The following is a 21,473-nucleotide window of genomic DNA, read 5'->3' as shown; positions in this document are numbered from 1 at the left end:
AATTCTTCATGTCCTTTACACACACATCTGACATACTGTTACTGGTACTTTCGATATTTCGTGATCAAAGGTTTGGAGGGGTCGGTGCCCTAAACAACCCTTTTTTCCCAGGAATATACTAAACCCGTATTCCCTCATTTTATCTTTACAATATCTGTGCACAACTTCATTCACTTTGGTTCATTTCTTCCTGCCTTTCGGGCGTCAACATTCAAAATTTTGGGTAGGGGCTTTTGCCCCCTAAAACCTTTTTTTTCAGAAGATAACAAACAGTATATGTTTATTTTTTGCGTATTGCCCATACACAAAGTTTCGTTGCAAGTCTTCATGTGCTTTACACACATTTGACATACTGTTACTAGCACTTTCAATATTTCGTGATCAAAGGTTTGGAGGGGTCTCTGCCCTACCCAACAATTTTTTGCAGGAGTATACGAAACCCGTTATTTGTCATTTTACATCTACAATATCTGTGCACAATTTAATTCACTTTGGTTCACTTGTTTTTGCCTTTTCGGAGTCAATTGTCAAAATTTTGGGTGGGGGTTTTTGCCCCCTAAAACCGTTTTTCTGCAGAAAATTAAAAAACGTATTCGTTTGTTTTTTCGTATTGTCCATACGTAAAGTTTCGCTGCAATTCTTCATGTTCTTTACACACATCTGACACACTGCTACCAACACTTTTGATGTTTCGTGATCACATGTTTGGAGGGGCCCATGCCCCACCCAACCGTTTTTTCATAAAATACGAAATCTGTATTCCCTAATTTTACGTCTGCAATATCTGTGCACAATTTCACTCATTTCGGTTCAGTTGTTCTTGCCTTTCGGGTGTCAACTTTTAAAATTTTGATTAGGACTTTTATATTAAACCTTTGCATGATATATTAAACCTCTTTTTTCTTTCTTTTATTATGAGACTCTTTTTTCGGGGCGAAGGAGAGAAATGTTTTCCTGTGATATCTGTTTCTAGCCATTCATCTTGTTTGAACTGCTTAAGTAAGAACATTTTGTAATTTTTGATGTCATCCAACTCCGTCACGATAATAAAATTGTCATTGTTAACAATTTGTTTTATTCTCTTATTTGCAGTTTGCTACACTGATATATTTGATACAAAATTGACGTTTGGTCCAACGCCTTTCGAATTCGCAACCAACCGAAGCGCCGAGCTTTTTGGGTTGCCTGCTATTGCAGGAGAAGGAGAATAGCAGGTGGTAATGCACTTTTGGAGTCGTGTATACATAAACTTGTGATATCATATCACCATAGGGGATGTAACATGTCACTTAAACTGTATTTCCTGAACGACGATTTGGACTTCTTCCCGGAACGCTTTCAACAGATATTCTTCAAATGGAAAAGCGTTAACAAGGGAAGTGGAGTGCAGCAATGTTGTCTGATTATTGCTGGACATTACGACGGGACTTTTCTGAGGCAAAGTTTTGCAGGAAATAGGGTAAAAAACATTTTTAGGAAAGTTTCTTAATTTTTACTTACTTATATGCTGCTCATTTCTTTGATTCCTTTGTGCATTAATACTGATTTTGAAAAACTTTGTGTAAGAAAGTATTGCTGAGAGATCATATACGTATTTGTGGCAAATACATATAAGCATACACAAAAATCACTTTCACATGAAAGCCAAGGCTGGTGTAGAAATTCTGCAATTTGATCTAGATTCAGATCCAAATTATCTTCCGGTAACAGTTTGTTTCGTTCTTGTGACAGAAATTTTCTTTTTTGTATACCAGGATAATTTTCTGAATTATTATTAAGTACTAATTATTTGCCTTCTGATTGCATATGTCTACTCCAATTATGGCCTGATTTACGAACATTTAAATGTAACTTAGTAAAACCTGCATTTTCCAAAAGTCATTCTGGTACCAACAACTTTCCCTTGCAGAATGAGTTTGCTAATTAAAACCTTAAGAAACTTTTCTAACAGTTAAAAGTGAAATCACAGTTCAGGTATATTATGATGGCTACTATCTTCCTGTTACACATGAAATTGCTAAACATAATTGCTGGCCAAATTCGGGCCGTGGACCGACGTTTGGCTATCACTGATATAAAGGATCGTTATCATTAAACATGTAAACCACTGGCGTCGATAATTGCCTCACAGAGATCGCAGTATGAGGAATTTCACGAACTTAAGAGGCACCTCAAGTTATAAAACTCATTAAGAATAAGGTTTTATTTTACTTCGGCGGAGGGAAGTACTAGTTTCTCGGAAACTGAATGTTTGTGTTAAGAAGTGAAGAACCGAAATCTTATGTCAAGACGCAATACCTTGATAAAGGACAGTTCTCCCTCCACCGTCTATAGAATATAGTTTATGAATAAGAAGTAAGTAGAGCCCGTTACGTTTTGTTTCTGTATCTTCTGTTATTTCAACAACGGTAAGTCGGGAAAAAAAGTTTCCTCTGGAAGCCACGAGTAGAGATATTTATGAGAAACAAATAATATAACTGAAAACATAAAGAAAAAGGCTTACTTTATCCGAGACATTGAATCTTTAGTCACGCAGTTTTACAAGGTTTAAGAAAATTTCTGTTGGAAAAAATGCATGTTTTGCATACGGGAAACTTCTTTAGGGCTGTCTTTAGCAATGCCGGAAGTAGAAGGAATTCCTTGAGCAAGCGGCTGGGACTGTACGATGAATGACAAAGTGGCTTCTACCCAACCAAGGGTATTAGGCAGGATTGGTTTGCGTTGTCGTTCTGAAGGAGGCCAAATGATGAAGGATCCAGGTTGCTTTTTGGAGGCACACTTCAATCTCATCAATGCCTGAGTTTTTTCTTTCTTTCTTTCTTTCTTTCTTTCTTTTTCTTTCTTTTCTTTTTCTTTTCTTTTTTCTTTTCTTTTTTTTGCATTGATTGTCCTAACCTCCTACAGAGTGAACTGCTCATCCGAATTTCCTGCTAGAATTCTAAAAGTGCCTTTTGCAGGATTTTGGCCTATGGATTGCTCTCATGTTAAACTCGTGTTTGGTTTATCCAGTTGGTTTACGACTTCTCGAGGAGAAAGAAGGCTCGGGGCGGCTTATTTACTGGATTTCGCTCGTAGTAACTATTAGAACACAAAAGAAGATCTTACTTGCACTGATATTGGGATACCATAGAAGGACCTGTAACTACTAGCTTCTTTTCTGGCAATTTCTACAATTTTTCGTCCATCTGCCAAATAACCAGAAATAGCCTAAAATAAAAAAGTTCATTAATTGAATGGAATACACTGAAATTATACATTTTCTTATGAACATAGTATTAATACAAAATATCCACAGGATATGGCAAATTTCGGGACAATCATTAACAAAGTACATATTAACTCTTAATAAACATAGCTACTTAATAAACATACTGTACGCTTAAAAAATATTTAACTCTCTTCTCTTTCTTGAGGATGGAATTGTACAGATTGATTATTGCTTAGGATTTTTGTTTCTTTCCTGTTTCATGTTAAGACGCAAGTAATGTGTGGGTCACTCTTAGAAGTGTGTGTGTGTTTTAGTGGTAGCAGGAATTAAACAAAAATAACACAATAAGTCGTTTAAATTTATATTGTAATGTACTACTTGCTAGTATTTGTAAATAATGACATCAGCTCCTGTTTGCAGCGGTGCAGATCTGCCTTTAATATTGGGGGAGGGGGATGGATAAGACCGTTCCCATATATATCAGTGGAGACATTCTGAAATCTAAATACATACATATTTATAATTAGTATGATTCTACTTAGGCATCCACAATGATCTTCATCCTTAATGTAGATGGAAATCACATTTCAAATCAGATTATTGGGGGGTGGGACATGTTCCCTCATCCCCCCGGGATTTGCGCCAGTGCCTGTTTATAAACATCAACCACATGTATTTACTTTAGAATATTACACCTCACGCTGGATCACTACACGAAGCATACGACGGACACCAGCACCACCTACAAGTCTCATGATGAAATGGGAGCAGCAGAGCCACAGCCGCCAGGAGCACCTATCTATTGGAGTGCACCCAGAGGACAGGCACCAGTCATCAATTGGTCTCCCATTTTCTGGCTTGCCTGGAGCACTAAAATCCAACCTCAAAGCCTCTAGTCTGCTGCTTGACTTTTGACTCCCCTTCTACCTGGCTTAGACTGCTTCGGGGCTCTGTCGGGATCCCAACCTCAGTTGCTTAGCATGCTTCGGTGCTCCGTGACTTTTAACCCCTTCACTGTTTGCCTGGAGCATTCGGGCTTCCTGTGGCACTCTACCTTGCTTGCCCGGAGCTCTGTAGTGATTCTGTCCTTGGCAGCACTTTCTTGGGCTACATACTTGTTACCTTAATGGAGAAAACTGTATTGAAATATATCTGTAAATACTGTTGTTATTAGAGGATTTTAAATAATAAACCGGTAGTGGGAGTCGATATCGAAGTTTGAAAAAAATGAAATGAAATCTTTGAGTTTTACGTCCAACGGTTATGCCGGTTAGGCTAAAGGAGGCGGTGATTATGAGAAGTGAATGAAATGGTGGAATGAAGAAAGTGGGAGGAAACGGGAGAACTCCGAGAAAACCCACGAACACAGTGTTTGCCCACCACAAAGTCCACACGGAGCGAGCTGGGATCGAACCAGGGACCCCAAGCACCGGAGGTGAACGCTCTACCACTGAGCCACCGTGCCCCACATATCGAAGTTTGAGTTACTCAATACAGCTTTACCTACTCCTGCACTAGCAGAACTTCTACAGTATTTTTCATACTTTCTAGTAGAATAAAAAGTATCATCTGCACCAGATGGTAACGATCTACATAATTTTAAAGCCACAAAGATTCATTTATCTCGAACACTAAGCATAAGAATTTGACGTCAAACACTTTCTTTTGATGTTTCGATTGATATGTGTTTTATCATGAGATAATATTATAATTAAACGAAAAGAATAAGAGTTAATCGTAATTTGTTTGGCTACAACTCATCTGTCATCTTGCTAGTTTCAACACAAAAGCTTAATCAGTGGATACTTAATTAAGAGCCCGAAATAGTAAAAATAATACAAAATTTACCACTTTTCTTTTGCTTGTTTTTCTTACTGAAATGCAACCTATCAAATCATAGATAATGTTATTCTACAACAGAAAATATGAACCTGAAAGAATTGTTAGTGTTGCCATTACAGTGTTGCCAGAATAACATTTCCCTCAAAATCTAAGGTAAGGCAGTGCTAGAGGAACGATTACGTATCATGTTGTTTTGTAATCCCGTGAACTACTTTCTAAATAATAATTGCATTTAGTTTGTAATAAACAATATAGTTTTAACATAAGTTATTAAAACTAAAGGATAATGTTATTTAAATTGTAGTTTACAAGATTCCAAAACAGCAATAATATGTAATCAAATACAGTTGAGTTCATCTCTCTTGTCGCTACCTTAATTTAGATTTTGGAGGAAATGTTATTCAGGCAACACTGTAATTTCTATGAATGGCAACACTGAAAATTCTTCAGGTTCAATTTTTCTGTTCTAGAATAACATTATGTATTATTGTGATAAATCGCATTTCATTATCACTTTCCACTTATGAAAAACAAGCAAAAGAAAAGTGGTAAATTTTGTATTATTTTTATAGTACGTCAGGCTCTTAATATCACTCTTAATTTACACAAGGATATTATTGTAGAGGTGTTAAGTTTAACTTTATAGATAGATACCATTGTTTATATAAAAATTTCATCTTATTCTCAAACTCAATAATTTTAGTTAAAAACAAAGAAAAAGAAAGGAAAATATAGAATAAAATAAAATATTAATTAAAGGAACTACGTTTTCTCTTTTTGAGATTATATTGATGACATTGATGTCAGAGTTGTTTTCTTATTTATTAAATCAGAGTGAAATTTCGAATAAGGAATAGATTTTGGCAATACTTTTCCATTTAGCAGGAGCTTCTATGGTAGCATCATATAAACCTCCACTCCAGCGGTAGATATTTTATTTACTGTAAGGTATTTTAATTACAAATTTCACTTCCGGCTGTTTTGACCTGTTTTGTTGCGATAGGAGACGTTACGCTCACTACCCTTTATTTTCTAAAGAAAGGAATGGAGAATATTATTACTGCACGTATTCGATATTTGTTGAAGAGAAAAAATATACACCAAAAACTAAACATGGGTTTCGTGAAAGCCTATGTTAAAATTTAATTTACCATTCCAATGTGTTTGTCAACGGTAAAAATTCTTCGTTTCTCACTTGATTCATATAAAGGTGATTCAATAGCCTTATCTGCTGCAAAAATCACGCCATCCTTCCCACGCAAACCAATCGCAGTTCTGACAAAAAAAAAAAAAGTATTTTAATATTATTTCGAGTTACAATACAAAAACTGTATAAAGATGAAAAAATTAGAAATCTTACTAAACAATTAAATTACATATACGTTTGTCTAATCTAATGTAAGTACTCTAACGAAAATCTACATTTTATCAAACGCTGACTAAACTGATACGATTATTTGTTATAAGTCAAAACGATTTCTAAAAGAAATTTGTGAAATAACTTTGTTTAACATACAAAGAATACTAGGCTGTCCCAAACGTTCTGCACCATACAAGGAGGAAAGTGACACAAGAACTCCGGAAACAAAGACAAACATTTACTCAGCAAAGTACAGGACATCATGTTCGATAACCTTCACCCATCTTTGGGACAACAGTTCAATCTGGTGGCAAGTTTAGAATGAAAAACTCGCGACAGCCAACATGCACTTCATCATATGAACTGAATTGCCGACCACACAAGAAATGTGTGAGAGAGATAAACCAACCATAATGTGAGGATGCAGCATCTGAACTATAGGCAGGGTGAAGTAACAACTCAAACCCATCAAGTTCAGCCAGGGGGTTAGTCACACTTCGAAACCGATGACTCACAGCATTAATCAATTTGCAGCAATAACCTCTTCCTTCTCGTTAATGCCGGCTATTTCTCGTTCAGAATAGCATATACTCGTCGTAATTATTCAGAGTACAGTTCATCTGTTACAGCACGACCCTATGGAATAAACCGAAATTGAATTATTCCGTCTACATGCAATCGACGGTTTACTGTCGATTTAGATGCCCCAACCATTCTTGCTAACACAACATGTACTCGATTGTGGTTCAGTACTGACAGCATTTTACAGAGGGCCGTTAATGTCCATTGAAGGTCTACCCTTGCAGAGCTTGTCCGCTAGGTTTAAACCACTCGAAGTAAATTTTTTGAACCAACGGGAAGCTGTCGATCGATCCAGTACTACTTTGTTCTCTACACCACAAATTTCCTCCGCTGCAGCGTTTGCAGTTAGTCACATTTTCCATAAAAATGGTAGCACAGCTCGAATTGAAATTTAGTCCTCACTAATATTGCCCTTTTCGACTTTACGGGAACACTCGCTACACACACAGTACTTGCCTTCAGTTGATCCCACGAACCTGTCCTCTATGGCTGCCAACAATTTTTATTAGTGGCGTCACCTATTTTTCCAAGGTTTTACCTCATGCAGGTCGGTGTGCTGCTGATGTAGAACTTCTGGGACAGTCTGGTAAGTACTCCTTTATTTTTCTCTTTATCTGAAGAGAATATTTTTCTGTACACTGCACCAAACTAATGTCGAAAATTCATAGTTGAGTTTCGCATTTCGCAACAGTGACATACAATTTAAACAATATTAAATTACAACTTTTACTATCTAAAACACTTAACATAAACATATACAACAAAAAACACAAGAAAAAGAAAGAAAAAAAGAAAAAGAAAGAAACTTGATGGAAATAGGTGGCTTTCAATATGAAATGGTTAAGTTTTTCCAATCACGCCAGCTGTTTGAACTCTACACTCGTAAGGTCCTACAGTTAAAGAAAAAGTAATGTTTCTGTTCACCAGATTGGTTAAATGAAATGTGAAGGAATGCAATAATGAGACAGTGAGCGTGCAAATTGTTGTGTGAGAGTACGCACCTAGAGCACCTAAAACCCATATCCCAACGATGCTATCTTATTAGTGTGGCGAGGGCCCAAAGTAACTGACTATGAATTTTCAATGATTCTTTTTCATTTAACAAATGATACTCTAACAGTGTGGAACCCAAACGACTGGAGTGATTGAAAAAGAAACTCCATAATTTCATATTAAAACCACATATTTCCATCAACTTTACATAATTTTAAATGGGAAAAACTTATTTCCAACAACTTTACTTTCATTACTTTCATTCTTTTGACACGCCACTCATAACGGAATTGGTCCCGGATGGTTGATAGACCAAGTACGCATAGCACCATATGTGGTAATCAAGTTGAAGAATTTTAGTGACCCGTAACCCTTTACTTACAACTATTATGAATCAGTTCTTCTTCAGAGATGCAAAATAAGAAAAATACAAATAATAAAATAAACAATTTCAGACTGAAATTTTATGATATTCCCAACCGTAGAATGATTTATTGGACAAGTGAAAATTAAACGTATAAACCGTACCTGTTCTCTACCTTCAGATTATACGTTATACCCGTCATCAACGCAATTGTTGACTGTATGTTTATATGTCATCTAACTAACTAACTCTATGGCCCATGGAACCCGGAGGTCCAATGCCGCGTTCACGAAAGCTCTCCACTGACTTCTATCCTTAGTTAACTGCATCCAGTTTCTACTTTGCATTCCCATCTCTGCGAGATCCATCTTATTGTCCTCCCATCTGCGCCTAGGTCTTCCTAATGATCGTTTTCCGATTGGTCTTCCAGTCAAGACTTTCAAAGCGTTTCTACTTTCTTCCATTCTAGATACTTGACCTGCCCACCTAAGCCTTCTAGACTTGACGATCTTAACAATGTTGGGTAAACCGTGTAAATTATGTAGTTCCTCATTATGAAGTTTCTGACATTCCTCATTCCCGTTCCTCTTGGGTCCGAATATTCGTCTCAGAATCTTGTTCTCAAATACTTTCAGTCTATGTTCTTCCCTCAGAGTAAGCGACTATGTTTCGCAGCCATACAGAAAAACAGGCATGACTATCGTTTTGTATATTTTCAGCTTCAAATTCCTCATCAGAATTCGCGATGACAAGAGATTTTAAACCGAATAGTAACACGAATTCCCTACTTTTAGTCGACATTTAATTTCCTCGTGAATATGATTTTCCTCTGTTAATATTAATCCTAGATATTTGAAATTATCCACTTTATCAAAAGTATTATTTAATATTTTAACGCACCCATAATTTGCTGTATTACGGTCCCGACACATTTCCATGTATTTAGTTTTCTCTGTATTTACTTCTAAACCCATGTCCCTGCAAGCGTTTAATAAAATCTCCGCATTTCTTTCTATTTTCCTCCTATCACCCCTTATTAAATTTATATCATCAGCATATGTCATAACCTGGTGAATACCGTTCAACTGTAGGCCCTGGTTGCTATCTTTGATTTTCCTTATAGCGTATTCCAGAACAAAGTTAAATAATAATGGCGACAACGCATCTCCTTGTTTCAGGCCATTTTCGACGTGAAAGCTCGTGGACAAAAATTTTCCTACCCGTACTTTACTTTGGGATTCATTTAAACATATCTTAATTAATCTAATTAGCTTTCTCGGTATTCCAAGTTCTGTAAGAAAATTGTATAATGTTTCTCTCCTAACCGAGTCGTACGCCTTTCTAAAATCAATAAATAGTTGATGTACCGGGGTATTGTATTCCCACTTTTTTCTAGTATTTGGCGAATGGTAAATATTTGGTCGATAGTTGATCAATTTCGTCTAAATCCGCACTGATAATTTCCAATAATTTCATCTTCGTATGGGGTCAATCTTGCTAATAGAATATTTGAAAGGATTTTATAAGATGTTGACAGAAGAGAAATGCCTCGATAATTATTACAGTCAATTTTGTCGCCTTTCTTGTGAATTGGAACAATGATTGATTCTTTCCACTCTTGTGACAATTCTTCCTTGTTGTAGATAAGAAGAATGAGTTTGTGTATCTTGTTCCATAATTTTTCGCCTCCAGCTAAAATTAACTCAGCCGGAATTTCATCTATACCCGGAGATTTGTGTTTCTTTAATTTCTTTATAGTGGTTTCTACTTGTATTCGGTTGGGTTCTGGAATATACGGTTCTGCAGTGTGTATCTCCTTTTCTCCACGCACACTAGTTTTTGGTTGCGTGTTAAGCAAATCGTCAAAGAAATCTTTCCATCTATTTAAGATGTTATCCGTATCAGTGACAACAGTACCGTCAGATTTCTTTAATATATAAACACAAGATTGATAGCCTTTCTTAAATTCGTTGATTCCCTTATGCTTGTCCCGGATGTTTTTATTTTTACTATTATCTTCAAGTTCATTAATTTTAGCTTTCAAAAAATCGCGTTTCTTTGTTCTAAAAGTTTTGGAAGTTTCCCGGTTGATCTCTGCAAAATTTTGTGTAGTTATTTCATTCGTTTTTTGTAGCCAGCGTAATTTTGCCTATTTTCTATTCTCTGCTAGTTTAATGCATTCCTGATCGAACCATGGTTTGTTCCTACGTATTTCCGCGTGTCCCAATTTTTCTTTTTGCTGAAATTTTAATGCTATCTCTCATTTCAATCCAGGTATTCTCAACACTAGTGCACCCGAATCTTCTCAAGCCGAGAATCTATTCGAAACTCCAATCTGGTATTCCTCTCTTATCTGGCTTTCTTCTAATTTCTTTAAATTGAATCCGTTTTCCGACATTGAATATTATCTTTATTCAACGATAGTCTCTCTCGTTTTATCGCTGCTACCAGGTAGTGATTAGTGTCACAATCAGCCTCTCCAAACGACCGGACATCAATTATGCTAGATTGCCTTCTTCTATCTACTAAACGGTGATCAATTTGATTATGTGTTTTTCCGTCTGGTGATGTCCAAGTGTGTTTATATGTCGTCACTTTCTTTAAAGTGTTAAAAGTGTTAAGATGCAATGATGTCTAATCTTACGAATATACTGATGGAGGATGTTTTGAAATACATAGCAAGAATATCACAATCTATGTAGTCTAAAAAGAAATTATGAAGATTACATTGGTCTACAAAAAATGATAAAATAAAATAAAATAAAATAAAATAAAATAAAATAAAATAAAATAAAATAAAGTTTTTGTCACAAGAACAAAAACTATTTCTGGAAGAAAATTTGGTTCTGAATCTAGATCAAATTGCAAAATTTTTTTTATCGGCTTCAGTTTTCATGTAAAAGTAGTTTTTGAAAAATGAAATGAAATCTTTGAGTTTTACGTCCCACAGTTATGCCGGTTAGGCTAAAGGAGACGGTGATTATGAGAAATGAATGAAATGGTGGAATGAAGAAAGTGGGGGGAAACGGGAGAACCGCGAGGAAACCCACGAGCACGGTGTTTGTTCACCACAAAGTTCACGCGGCGCGAGCTGGGATCGAACCAAGGACCCCAAGCACCGGAGGTGAACGCTCTACCACTGAGCCACCGCGCCAAAAGAAAGTAGTTTTTGTGCATGCCTTTGGCAGCTTTATGTATTTGCCGTAAAGACATGGTCTCGCAATAATGGTTTCTTACATACAGTTTTTGAAAATCGGTATAAGTACAGAAAGGAATGAGCAGTATAGAAGTAAGTAAAAATTAAGAACTAAAATATTTTATATCCGATTTTCTGCTAAACTTTGCCTCAGGAAAGTTCTGTCGTAGGGTCAAGCATTAGTCAGAAAACATTGCTGCACTCTACTCCCCTTGATAAAGTTTTTCCATTTGAGAAATATCCTTTAGAAAGCGTTCACCTTGTCACTAATGTCACTAAGGTTATTCGGGAAGAAGTCCAAATCGTCGTTCAGGAAATGCATTTAAAGTGTCATAGTACATCCCCTATGGTGATATGACATAACAAGTTTATGTACAATATCGCCATATTTCTTTGCCTTATAGTTTCCTAAAAAGTTCTTGTACACACTTAAAAGACAACCATGCAATTTTCTCAACATCACTCAACAAGTCAACAAAACTCTCATCATTTATGAATTCCTTAATTTGCGGTCCTACAAATATTCCTTTATTTTAGCATTACTGATCTTTGGGAACTTCTGTCGCAAATACATGAATGCACGTGATGTTTGGTCCGTACCTTTCAGAAAGTTTTTCATTAGTCCTAATTTAATGAGAAGTGGATGTAAATGCACATTTTTATATTGTCAACAAAAGGAGTGTTTGCCCCATTTTTAAATCCAGGCCATTTTTTAAACAATAGTGATTTTTTTGGTCCCTTCTGTCCCAATTGCATAGAAATCAGCAGTAGTTTGTGTACCCCAGCTGCATGCGAACTAGAATAGCAATTACCTTCAGATCTCCACATGTATTTCATTTATATTTGCCATATTGGATAAGAGTGAGAAGCAGTTTTAAAGTCTCATAAGTCTTCTTAAGGTTAACTGCATGAGAAATCGGAACAGAAGGAAATTTGTTCCCGTTGTGGAGAAGATCTGCTTTGAGACTCTATTTACTAGAATCTATGAACAGACGCCACTCATTCACATTGCATGCATGGCCAAGAGTCTCCATAACGGATTCGATATTGTTCCAAAAACCCACGTCACCTTCCTTCGAGAAATATTCTTTAAAAGAAAAACAGGCGAGCATGAAACACTCACTTTTGCATCGGGAGAAAGAAGATTCTATCCTTTCAATCGCGAAGCTAAAAGCTCAAATTGCTGATTAGACAAATTTCAATTGCAAACATTATCGTTGAGATCACCTTGTGTCAAAATGTGTGGAGTATTTGATTCACAGGACGATTCAAATGTTAGGTCGGTATAAGTGGGTCCCACATTTTCTAAAGCCTTTTCATGCCCGTTATCACTCTTTATCACATTTTCTGGAGGCACTGGTACTAGTAATTTCTCACTGTGGCATACAGGTCTCACAGCAGATGGTAAATTCGGGCATTGCACACTCTTCTTTATTTTTGACTTCAATCCAGATATTTTTGTTAAGCAAAAATAATCTGTTTTATGATCAGTTGGTTCCTGACAAATCATCGGAACAGCGAACAGCATATGTCGTGAACCTTTTGCCCAGGCTGTGAGGAGTCTAACATATATCGAGCAGGCAGCATATATGTGTTTGTGGGGGGGGGGGATTTTTTGTCTTGTTCGCCAACCTTACACCTGAAATGAAGTTCGTAACACTTCTTTAGGAGTGAGTCACGGCTCAATAGATATAACAAAAAGAATTTGCACTATTGACACAGGTACGAGATGTTTTCTTCTTCTGAATGACCACAACATTCAAATTTACTAACCTAGAACAACAGGCAACCAATTCCCACGCTATCAGAACTCACTGTGCTGCGACAGAGGTTGCAAGAATCATAACGCAATTCTATGCGATTAAATGTGACTCATCGGCAATGTTGCCAAACGTCACTCATTTCCTGGAGTATGATCCTTGACCTCAGGAGAATGCATCGGAATTTCTTGAACATTTCTCGATTTTGTCTCACTTTCTCTCAACTTCATTTCAATCAATAAAACTGCAAGTTACTTAAATTCAGCCATGGCAGAATAAACCATATGCAGCTTTTCCCTCCCGATTTAAAAAAAAATGAATAAGGAGGGTGTAGCATGTTACAAGAAAACTGAGCTCGAGAGACAAATACTGATTTCATTTTCTAATTTAGCACCCTCGACTTAGGTTGGAACACTACTCAGATTCCTTGTGACAAAAACCTTGTTGACCAGTATTATTGGTTTCCTAAAATCTAGTTATATATTTAAGGTAGTCTCAAAGCAAGTTAAAAAAAGGAAAATTATTTTGAAAAGTTCACGAACATACTCTCTATCTTAAGTTTAGGAGTTTAGTATTCCAAAGTGTCTTTATATACTTACCCTACCTGTGTGTTCATCCTTCAATCCGTCCATCTTGGAGACAAATATTCTCAAGCACTACCTGCTGAATCACGATACAATTTGTTCAGGATGTAAAGGGTCGAAAGTTAGGAACAGAATTTGTTGTTGATGAAGGCGATACTTCAAACGAAATTAGTAGGTATCAACCACTTCCGTTTCTAACGTTAATTACTACAGAACAAAAACTCTAATAGATAGCGAAACACTGTTTTCTACAATCGATTAATTATCCCAAAAATACATTTCATTTCCATCCGTAACTTCCAATTAAACCTGGAAGTGGTAGAAATCTAGTTCAATATGCGATTTAAATATCCAAAGCCGCCAACTTTTTGACAAAAAATAAAATTTGCACCTATAGGATGGCCACCTACCAAGACCTAGGTCTGCGTCCCAGCAGACAACTCCTAACTCCGCTTATCAGCGAGACGTGTATTGTTTGGAATTCAATTAGCTGTCTAGGGACACGTAATATCTTCTCTCTTCACTCTGTATTCAAACCAGATGTGGTAGAGGTCAACCACTTCCAGGTTTAAGCGTTGATTACTATAGAGTAAAAATTATAATAAATAACAAGTAAAGGTTTTCTGCAATAAATTAAATGTCTCAAGAATATATTTCATCTCCATTCTAATTTCTCAAAAGTAAAGCCGGAAGTGGTAGAAATATACTTTTTCCTGTTTCAATATTAATTTAAAAATATCACGTTATACACATCAAGGTCCTTCATGTCGTGTGCACGTGATATTTCTACTTATTAAACCCCACAGAAAGGAGCGTGCTGTGTTTGCATAATATTTGATTACTGATGCTGGTTTTTGCATCGAATTCAAACTCCAGTAGTGAGTCGAACACAGTAGAGTCTGACATATACAGGGTGTTTCAAAACAACATCGACACTTTTGGGAGGTGATTCCTGGGACCAAGATAAAACGAAAAGTATAGACTAACCTGGGTGCACAAATTATTCCTTTCGGAGTTATGGACTGCCGAAAACATGAAAATATAAACCTTAAAAGTTCATAGCTCTAAAACTATGAGACCTACCGTAGCCGGGCCAAGAATTTATTTAGCAACTAGTACGTGCCCTATCCAAATATCAATATTTCAGAATCCTGCTTTACTTTCGCAACAATTTTTATAGAAGTAGTTGGAGAGTACTTCAAATTGTATGCCCGTACCTAAACTGTCTCTATTGTTTTCACTTTCTCTTACCTGGTGTCGCTTAAATCGAAATCTTACGAATTTCTTTTCCGAAATTGAGCGTACTCTAAACAAGAGCAATCTCGTAAGATCGTTCAGAACAAAGGAAATGACATGTTTTCTTATACATATTGAGATTTTGACTCTAGGAAAAATTGTGAGATTTCCTACGATCTATCCTATAGTGTAAAGCAGACCTTAATATCTTAAGGAGGCCGAGAGAGGTGTGTTCAAGTGATATGTTAAATATAATATATACGAAGATTTTAGTTAACGAATTACGAAAATAAACATTGCGTTTCCGGTCTCACTACTTCATGCTATAGATGCACTAAAAGAAATGACCACACTTTTATTTTAAATAATTTAAATTAAATTAAGTAAAACCTTTCAATTCACAGGAACAAAATCTTACTTATCGACTTACCGACTAAGATTGGCAGCTCTCTGTGCGTATTCTATCTGGAGAACACGACCTTCTGGATTGTACTCGGAGGTGTAGAGATCGAACTGAAAGGAAAAATGGAAAAATAAACATATTGTATTATATACTTTGTAAACTGTATACAACAAGAAGGTAAATATAATAATAAAAATGAAATACGATTTAATATATCTCGTAATGTTTACTTTAATTAAAATATCAATTTGCATGACAGTGTTTTCATACTCCCCGAATTTACAGACACGTATGTAGGCTTATTCTTTTCGCTAGGTGTTAAGTGTATATTTGTACTAGATATACTCTACAGTAAAGAAACTAGTGAATAATTTTCTCTTGATAGATTTCACCATCTTATCCTTGTCCAATTTTAACCCACATAAAAGCATATAACAATGAAAGTATGTTATTACGTGTATGTGGGATGAAGAAGGCTGGTGCGTGAGTTCATTTCCAACAACAGTCCCTTTCCTATGATGAGGAAAGTAAGCGGATTACGTTGTAGTACAACCTTCTATATCTGTTGAATTTTACATTTTAGTAAAAGTTTAAAATGAAATACAGTAAGATTATGGATTTGCTGTTTTATTCATTATTCCACTATTCATTATGTTTCTTAGGCTAAAAGTACGGAATTATTAATGGAAGTGAATAATTATAGAAAGAGAAGAATCGCGAGAAATCCTACCTACTACGAGATAATGTTTACCACAAACTAATATATTCTGGGATAGAATGAGTAAGTTATGACCAGAGCAGAATGAAATATATTAAAAACTATACTTACAATGTGTTACAGTTTCAAGGACCTAACGTCCTCTTCATCAGACACAAACACTGAGAAAAGACAGGTGACAGCAGATCTTATATACACGAAAAAGTGAAAGGCCACGCCCTTTCTTCCCTCTCATTGGTCGGAGGGAACCAATGAGGATAAAGGCAATACCGCGCCAACAGAAAAATGTAATGAGCCCTTTCACTTTTTCTAAGAGTTCTTTAATTAGATGACATACAAAGAAAAGTAAATAACAAATAGAAAATATTAAATAAGAAAAATAAATAACTAAATACATATATAAAATTTTAAATAAATAAATATTAATAGCTTATATGCACTTTTCTTGTTCCTTTTCTATCACACCCAACATATTTCTCCCATTGCTCGTGTATATTCATACCGCTTGCCCAATTCATTAAGTTATCCTCTTGTTCTCTCTTTATTCTTCTAGCCTCTTTCCACTTTCAAATAATCTTTCTCTTATCTCTCTCTAAACCCCTAGCCCCCTCCCAGTCTATTTTATGTCCCGTTTCCTTCACATGTTTGTATATAGCGTTATTATCTATTATTAGCGTTATTAACATCATCCTTATGTTGCTTTAATCTGTCCATAAGCCTTTTCCCCGTCTCCCCTATGTATTTCATGTCACACTCACTACACTTCACATCATATATCACTCCTTCTTCCTGCTCCTCTATATGATTTTCCTTCCTTTTCCTTTTCTTCCTTATGCACTTCAACAAAGTTTCTCCTCCTTTTCTATAAGTCTTCACACCACCTTTTCTTAACTTCTTCAGCACTTCGGTCTTTTCGCCTATGCTCTGAATTCCATACCACTTCTTGTCTTCCTCTTCTTTCCTATCCATATTGTCTTCTTTTCTCTTTCTCCTAAACTGCTCTATCCTATATCCATTATTGTTCAATTGTTTGTAGAATTTTTCCAAATCTTTTTTCTTTCACTCTTCCTCGCTGTTGATATTGTCTATCTTCCTTTCCATGTTCCTAATGAAATTCTTCTTAGTTGCTTTGTCTACATCACTTCTCCAGTGGCAATAAATACCTGCCCAACACGGTTTCTGATACCAACTGGTAGTCACTTTCTCACCTTGCTTCTCTATCTTCATATCCATGAAATTGATAGAGTTATTTTCTTCAACTTCTAATTCTAACCATATGCCTTTCTCTTGGTCTTCTATACTTTCAACATATTTCTCCAGTTGATTTCTATTCCCTGTCCATATGCCTAAACAATCATCAACATACCTGCAAAAGAACAGTAACTTTCCTCCTGCTTGTTCTGTCACTTTTTCTCCCACTTGTTCATTACTATTTCCGCTAGAACTGGACTCAGTTTGGATACAATGCTTAAACCTTCTTTTATCTTCACTAGTCTTTCTCCAATTATGCAATAGCTATTTTCCCACAAAGTCTTAAGCGCTCTTATGACTTTCTCTTTTCTTCACTGACGTATAATTTTCCCTTCCATCTCCTCTTCTATTGCCTTTATGACATAATCCCTTCTTATACTGTTGAACATGGCTTTAACATCTACACTAAACATTAACACCTTCTCCTGATTCCACTTAATCTCATCTATCCTCTTCCTCAATTCTTCCGTGTTCTTCACTCTGCATGTCTTTTGTCCTTCTCTGATGTCGTCCATTATCTCTCTTAATTTCTCCTCTAGTGGTTCAAAATAGATATCTCTGCAAGTACTGGTCTTAGCTTCACGTCCTTCTTATGTATTTTAGGAAAACATTTCATGACAGGAATCCTTCCTTTTCCGTTATTCATCTTTTTAATCCCCGCCTTTTTCCCTTCTTGTACTATCTTCTTCAACACTTCATCTTTCATGTCCTTGTTACCGACTTCCTCATATGTCTGATCACATAACTCCCCTAGCTTCTCCTGGTACCATCCTTTCTCCATTACTGCCAACGCGCCTCCTTTGTCCGCCTGTTCCACTATCCTTTCTTTTCCTTAATCTTTTCAGTCCTTCCTTCTCTTCTTTCGTTAAGTTACTCTCCTTCTTGTTCATATTCTGCCTAACTTTTCTCCTTACTCTCTCTCTCGTCCTTATCCTTTATGTCTACAATGGCTTGTTCTACTGTGTATACCAATTCCTTCTTGTCCACTTCTTCCTTTTCAACCTTAAATTTATGACCTAGACTTAAGCACTTCTCCTCTTCTTCCGATAAAACTATGTCACCTATCACTACCACTCAGTTCCTATTATCCTTTTCTTCTCTCCAACCTAACAATCTTCCTTTGTTGGCTAATCTGGTATTAACTTTTTCTTCAAAACTCCTTTCCCATTCTCTTAAATCTCTTATCACTGCTTCTCTCATAAAAATACTGACACCGTCCTTTATATGTTCCATAAGTTGGTTAGACACTTCCTCACTTGTTTTCACTTCCTTACTTCTTTTCCTTATGACGTCCCAGATCACTTCTTTTTTAATTTTCTTAACTAGTCTCTTGAGGAGGTGTCTGGAAGAGGGAATTACTCCAAAAGGTCTACGGGTGAGAAAGAAAAGATTAGTGTGTGAATAAGTGAGGTTCAAGAAACTAGCTAATACAATACTTGTTTTAAAATTATTGCAATGAACATTTGGACTTCCTGTAGTCTGAAATAGTGGTTGGCAATCGACACGTTTGCGCAAGAGACAGTAATTTTATTCACTTATGTTGTGGATCCAGGTAAATGGCAACGTTGCATTTTGATTTAACATTGGGCTCATAAAGAGGGCACAGCCCAAATGGCTTGTCCGATTTTTAAAAAAATCCTTCACTTTCGATTGAAAACATCATACTTAGAGACGGTTTCCCCCTCTTACATTTTGTTATAACTCTGATAATAACAGAGTTACAAAATGTCAGGGGACTTTTGAGACACCCTGTATATATCAGAGTTCTTTCTTTTTTACATTTCGATTTGCGGCGCAATTTGTAAGTTTTGCATGAAATTTTTGCCAGTTTATAAATTTATAATTATTATTATATTTTATTGTCTTGTGGATAGAAAATAATTAAGAAAACATGAAAAATAGTAATAACGAAAAGCAACGCAAAGAAAATGTAATGTCGTTTATATTTTTATAGTTGTATAGATTGTCTAAGCCAATAGCTGGTTTTGAATGCATTCATATTTTGTTTTCTATTAAGTGCCGAACCTATAATGCTGTCACAAAATGAATAATATGAGTTATGAAGTCTACACAGCTTTCATTTTTACAATTAAGATACATAAGTTAATTTCACACAAATGTTCATTTCCTAAATAACATTACACCCAAATGCTCGACTTAGTTCAATTTCCCACTCTCTAAAAATTCTAAACCAAACACTATGTTCAATGGAAAATAAAAGGCCTTAGCAAAAAAGTATTTGCTGACCAATGCTAAACAACCAGATGCATTATTTGTGAATTCTTTATCAGAACCGTTAAAAGATAGGACAGAAAAGACGGTAACGCTAAAGACAAGTGCTCTTGCTAGGCACTTCGTTTCCGAAACATGTGATTGACTTCAGCAGCATCTCGAAATCCCATTAAGGCGCTTTATTCGCAGATCAAATATAATGTCGAAGTACACAAGATATCTCTTTCGTCAGTTCTATTACCAATCTTCAGTAATATGGTACGTAATTCATAATAGATTTGTTTGTATTATTGAGAATCTCAAATATACGCTAAGGAGAAAGGTTGGGCTTTCGAGCGTAGGGATATTTATTACTGAACGTTTATTAGTATATGTAACACCTAAAGAATCTTTCTGTGTGAAGAAAAGATAATGAAATGTTATTTTGTGTAGCAAAAGTAACCCACTTCGGAATTAACGTAACTTAAACTAAAGTAACTTAACCTAATCTAAACTAATTTAATCTAATATAACCTAATCTAATCTTGAGTAACTTAATCTAATCTTGAGTAACTTAATCTAATCTAACGTAACAATAACTAACCTAATCTAACGTAATTTAAAACATTTTAGTAGAATTTTGTTTTTCGATTTTTGTGTGGTCCAGCGATACAGTAGAAATGCCTTTTAACTTGATATTTCATTAAACTGCTAGATATGTTGTGCTGAGTGCTGTGAGTGAGTGATGCAATATTGAGAAAAGCGCAGTAGTTGTTTTTATATTATGTAGTCATGTTAACGCAATATTACCATAAGCAATGTTTTAAGAACAAATTAATATTTTCATCTGGATCGTTCCTTTTATTTTACATAATATACTTTAGTATTAAAATTACAAACTTGTACTTTGCTATACTTAACCTTAGAACGTTTTATATTTTTATTTTATAGCACATCTAAACTAGAAAATAATTTCGAAAATGATTTCATATCAATTTTAGTGTGGACATTCAAAACCTAATCTTCAGTTTCAGTTATCTACCTTTTGGAAGATTTATAAAGGAAGTCCGAGCCATAGAGCCTTGTGGACTATTTCACTAAATTTGTTTTAAAGTAACTTTGTTTGAAGCAAGCATATATATTAAAATGTCACGAGCCAAAATGGCCGAATTTGCCTGTTTGAAATATAGTTGTTTAATGTAATAATAAAGGATATGCGGCGCATGAATATATTAAAATTGTAAACAGTGTAATAAGATTGTCACAAATCAAAAGTAATGAATTATAAATAATAAAAAAATGAATAAAAATTAAGTTCATAACTCTCCATTACTTATTGTTTTCAACCTAATCTTAAAGGTATGAATACACTTAAAATTATAATTGAGAAATAGTTTCGTACGCCAGAGCCTACGTTAGAGATCATAGAATTCATTTCTGATAATATAAAATTTCAGACTCTTAAAAGTTTTCAAAATGCGCTAAATCCACAAAAAGCTTTAGGTAACTTTTTCGAATATATCATATAGACCTATATTTTAAAGCACAGATCACATAGCCTAACGGTTTTGTTTTAAAGTATAAACTCTTCTTTATATTCAAGAGACTAGTGAAAAGCGAAGATAACACTTACTGCTTGATGTTAAAAATATGTCAAAATTAATCAGACCTTACGTAAAGATATGGATAATTTACTGTTTGCTACGAAACTATTTAGAACGTACAGATTGGCGAGATATTGACGACAAAGAAAATATACAAATAT

General features: G+C 35.4%; 1 protein-coding gene across 1 annotated transcript in view; it reads right to left on the bottom strand.

Annotated features, from left to right (window-relative positions):
• The window catches only part of LOC145663700 (proteasome subunit alpha type-3-like), a 76,436-nt gene extending 55,169 nt beyond the window's left edge, over positions 1 to 21,267 (bottom strand). Inside the window, exons 1-4 of the mRNA XM_081729795.1 lie at positions 21,111 to 21,267; positions 15,556 to 15,638; positions 6,202 to 6,325; positions 3,106 to 3,207 (exon numbers count right to left, since the gene is read on the bottom strand). Coding sequence (XP_081585921.1) covers positions 3,106 to 3,207; positions 6,202 to 6,325; positions 15,556 to 15,638; positions 21,111 to 21,143 — 342 coding nt within the window. The 5' untranslated portion in view covers positions 21,144 to 21,267. The remainder of the gene's footprint in view (positions 1 to 3,105; positions 3,208 to 6,201; positions 6,326 to 15,555; positions 15,639 to 21,110) is intronic.
• Positions 21,268 to 21,473: the final 206 nt, after the last annotated feature.

Source organism: Thermobia domestica, chromosome 11 (assembly GCF_964235325.1).
Source record: "Thermobia domestica chromosome 11, izTheDome1.hap1.1, whole genome shotgun sequence".
Taxonomy (NCBI): domain Eukaryota; kingdom Metazoa; phylum Arthropoda; class Insecta; order Zygentoma; family Lepismatidae; genus Thermobia; species Thermobia domestica.
The sequence above is the reverse complement of the archived record's forward strand: the minus strand, read 5'-3'. Positions and strand labels throughout refer to the sequence as shown.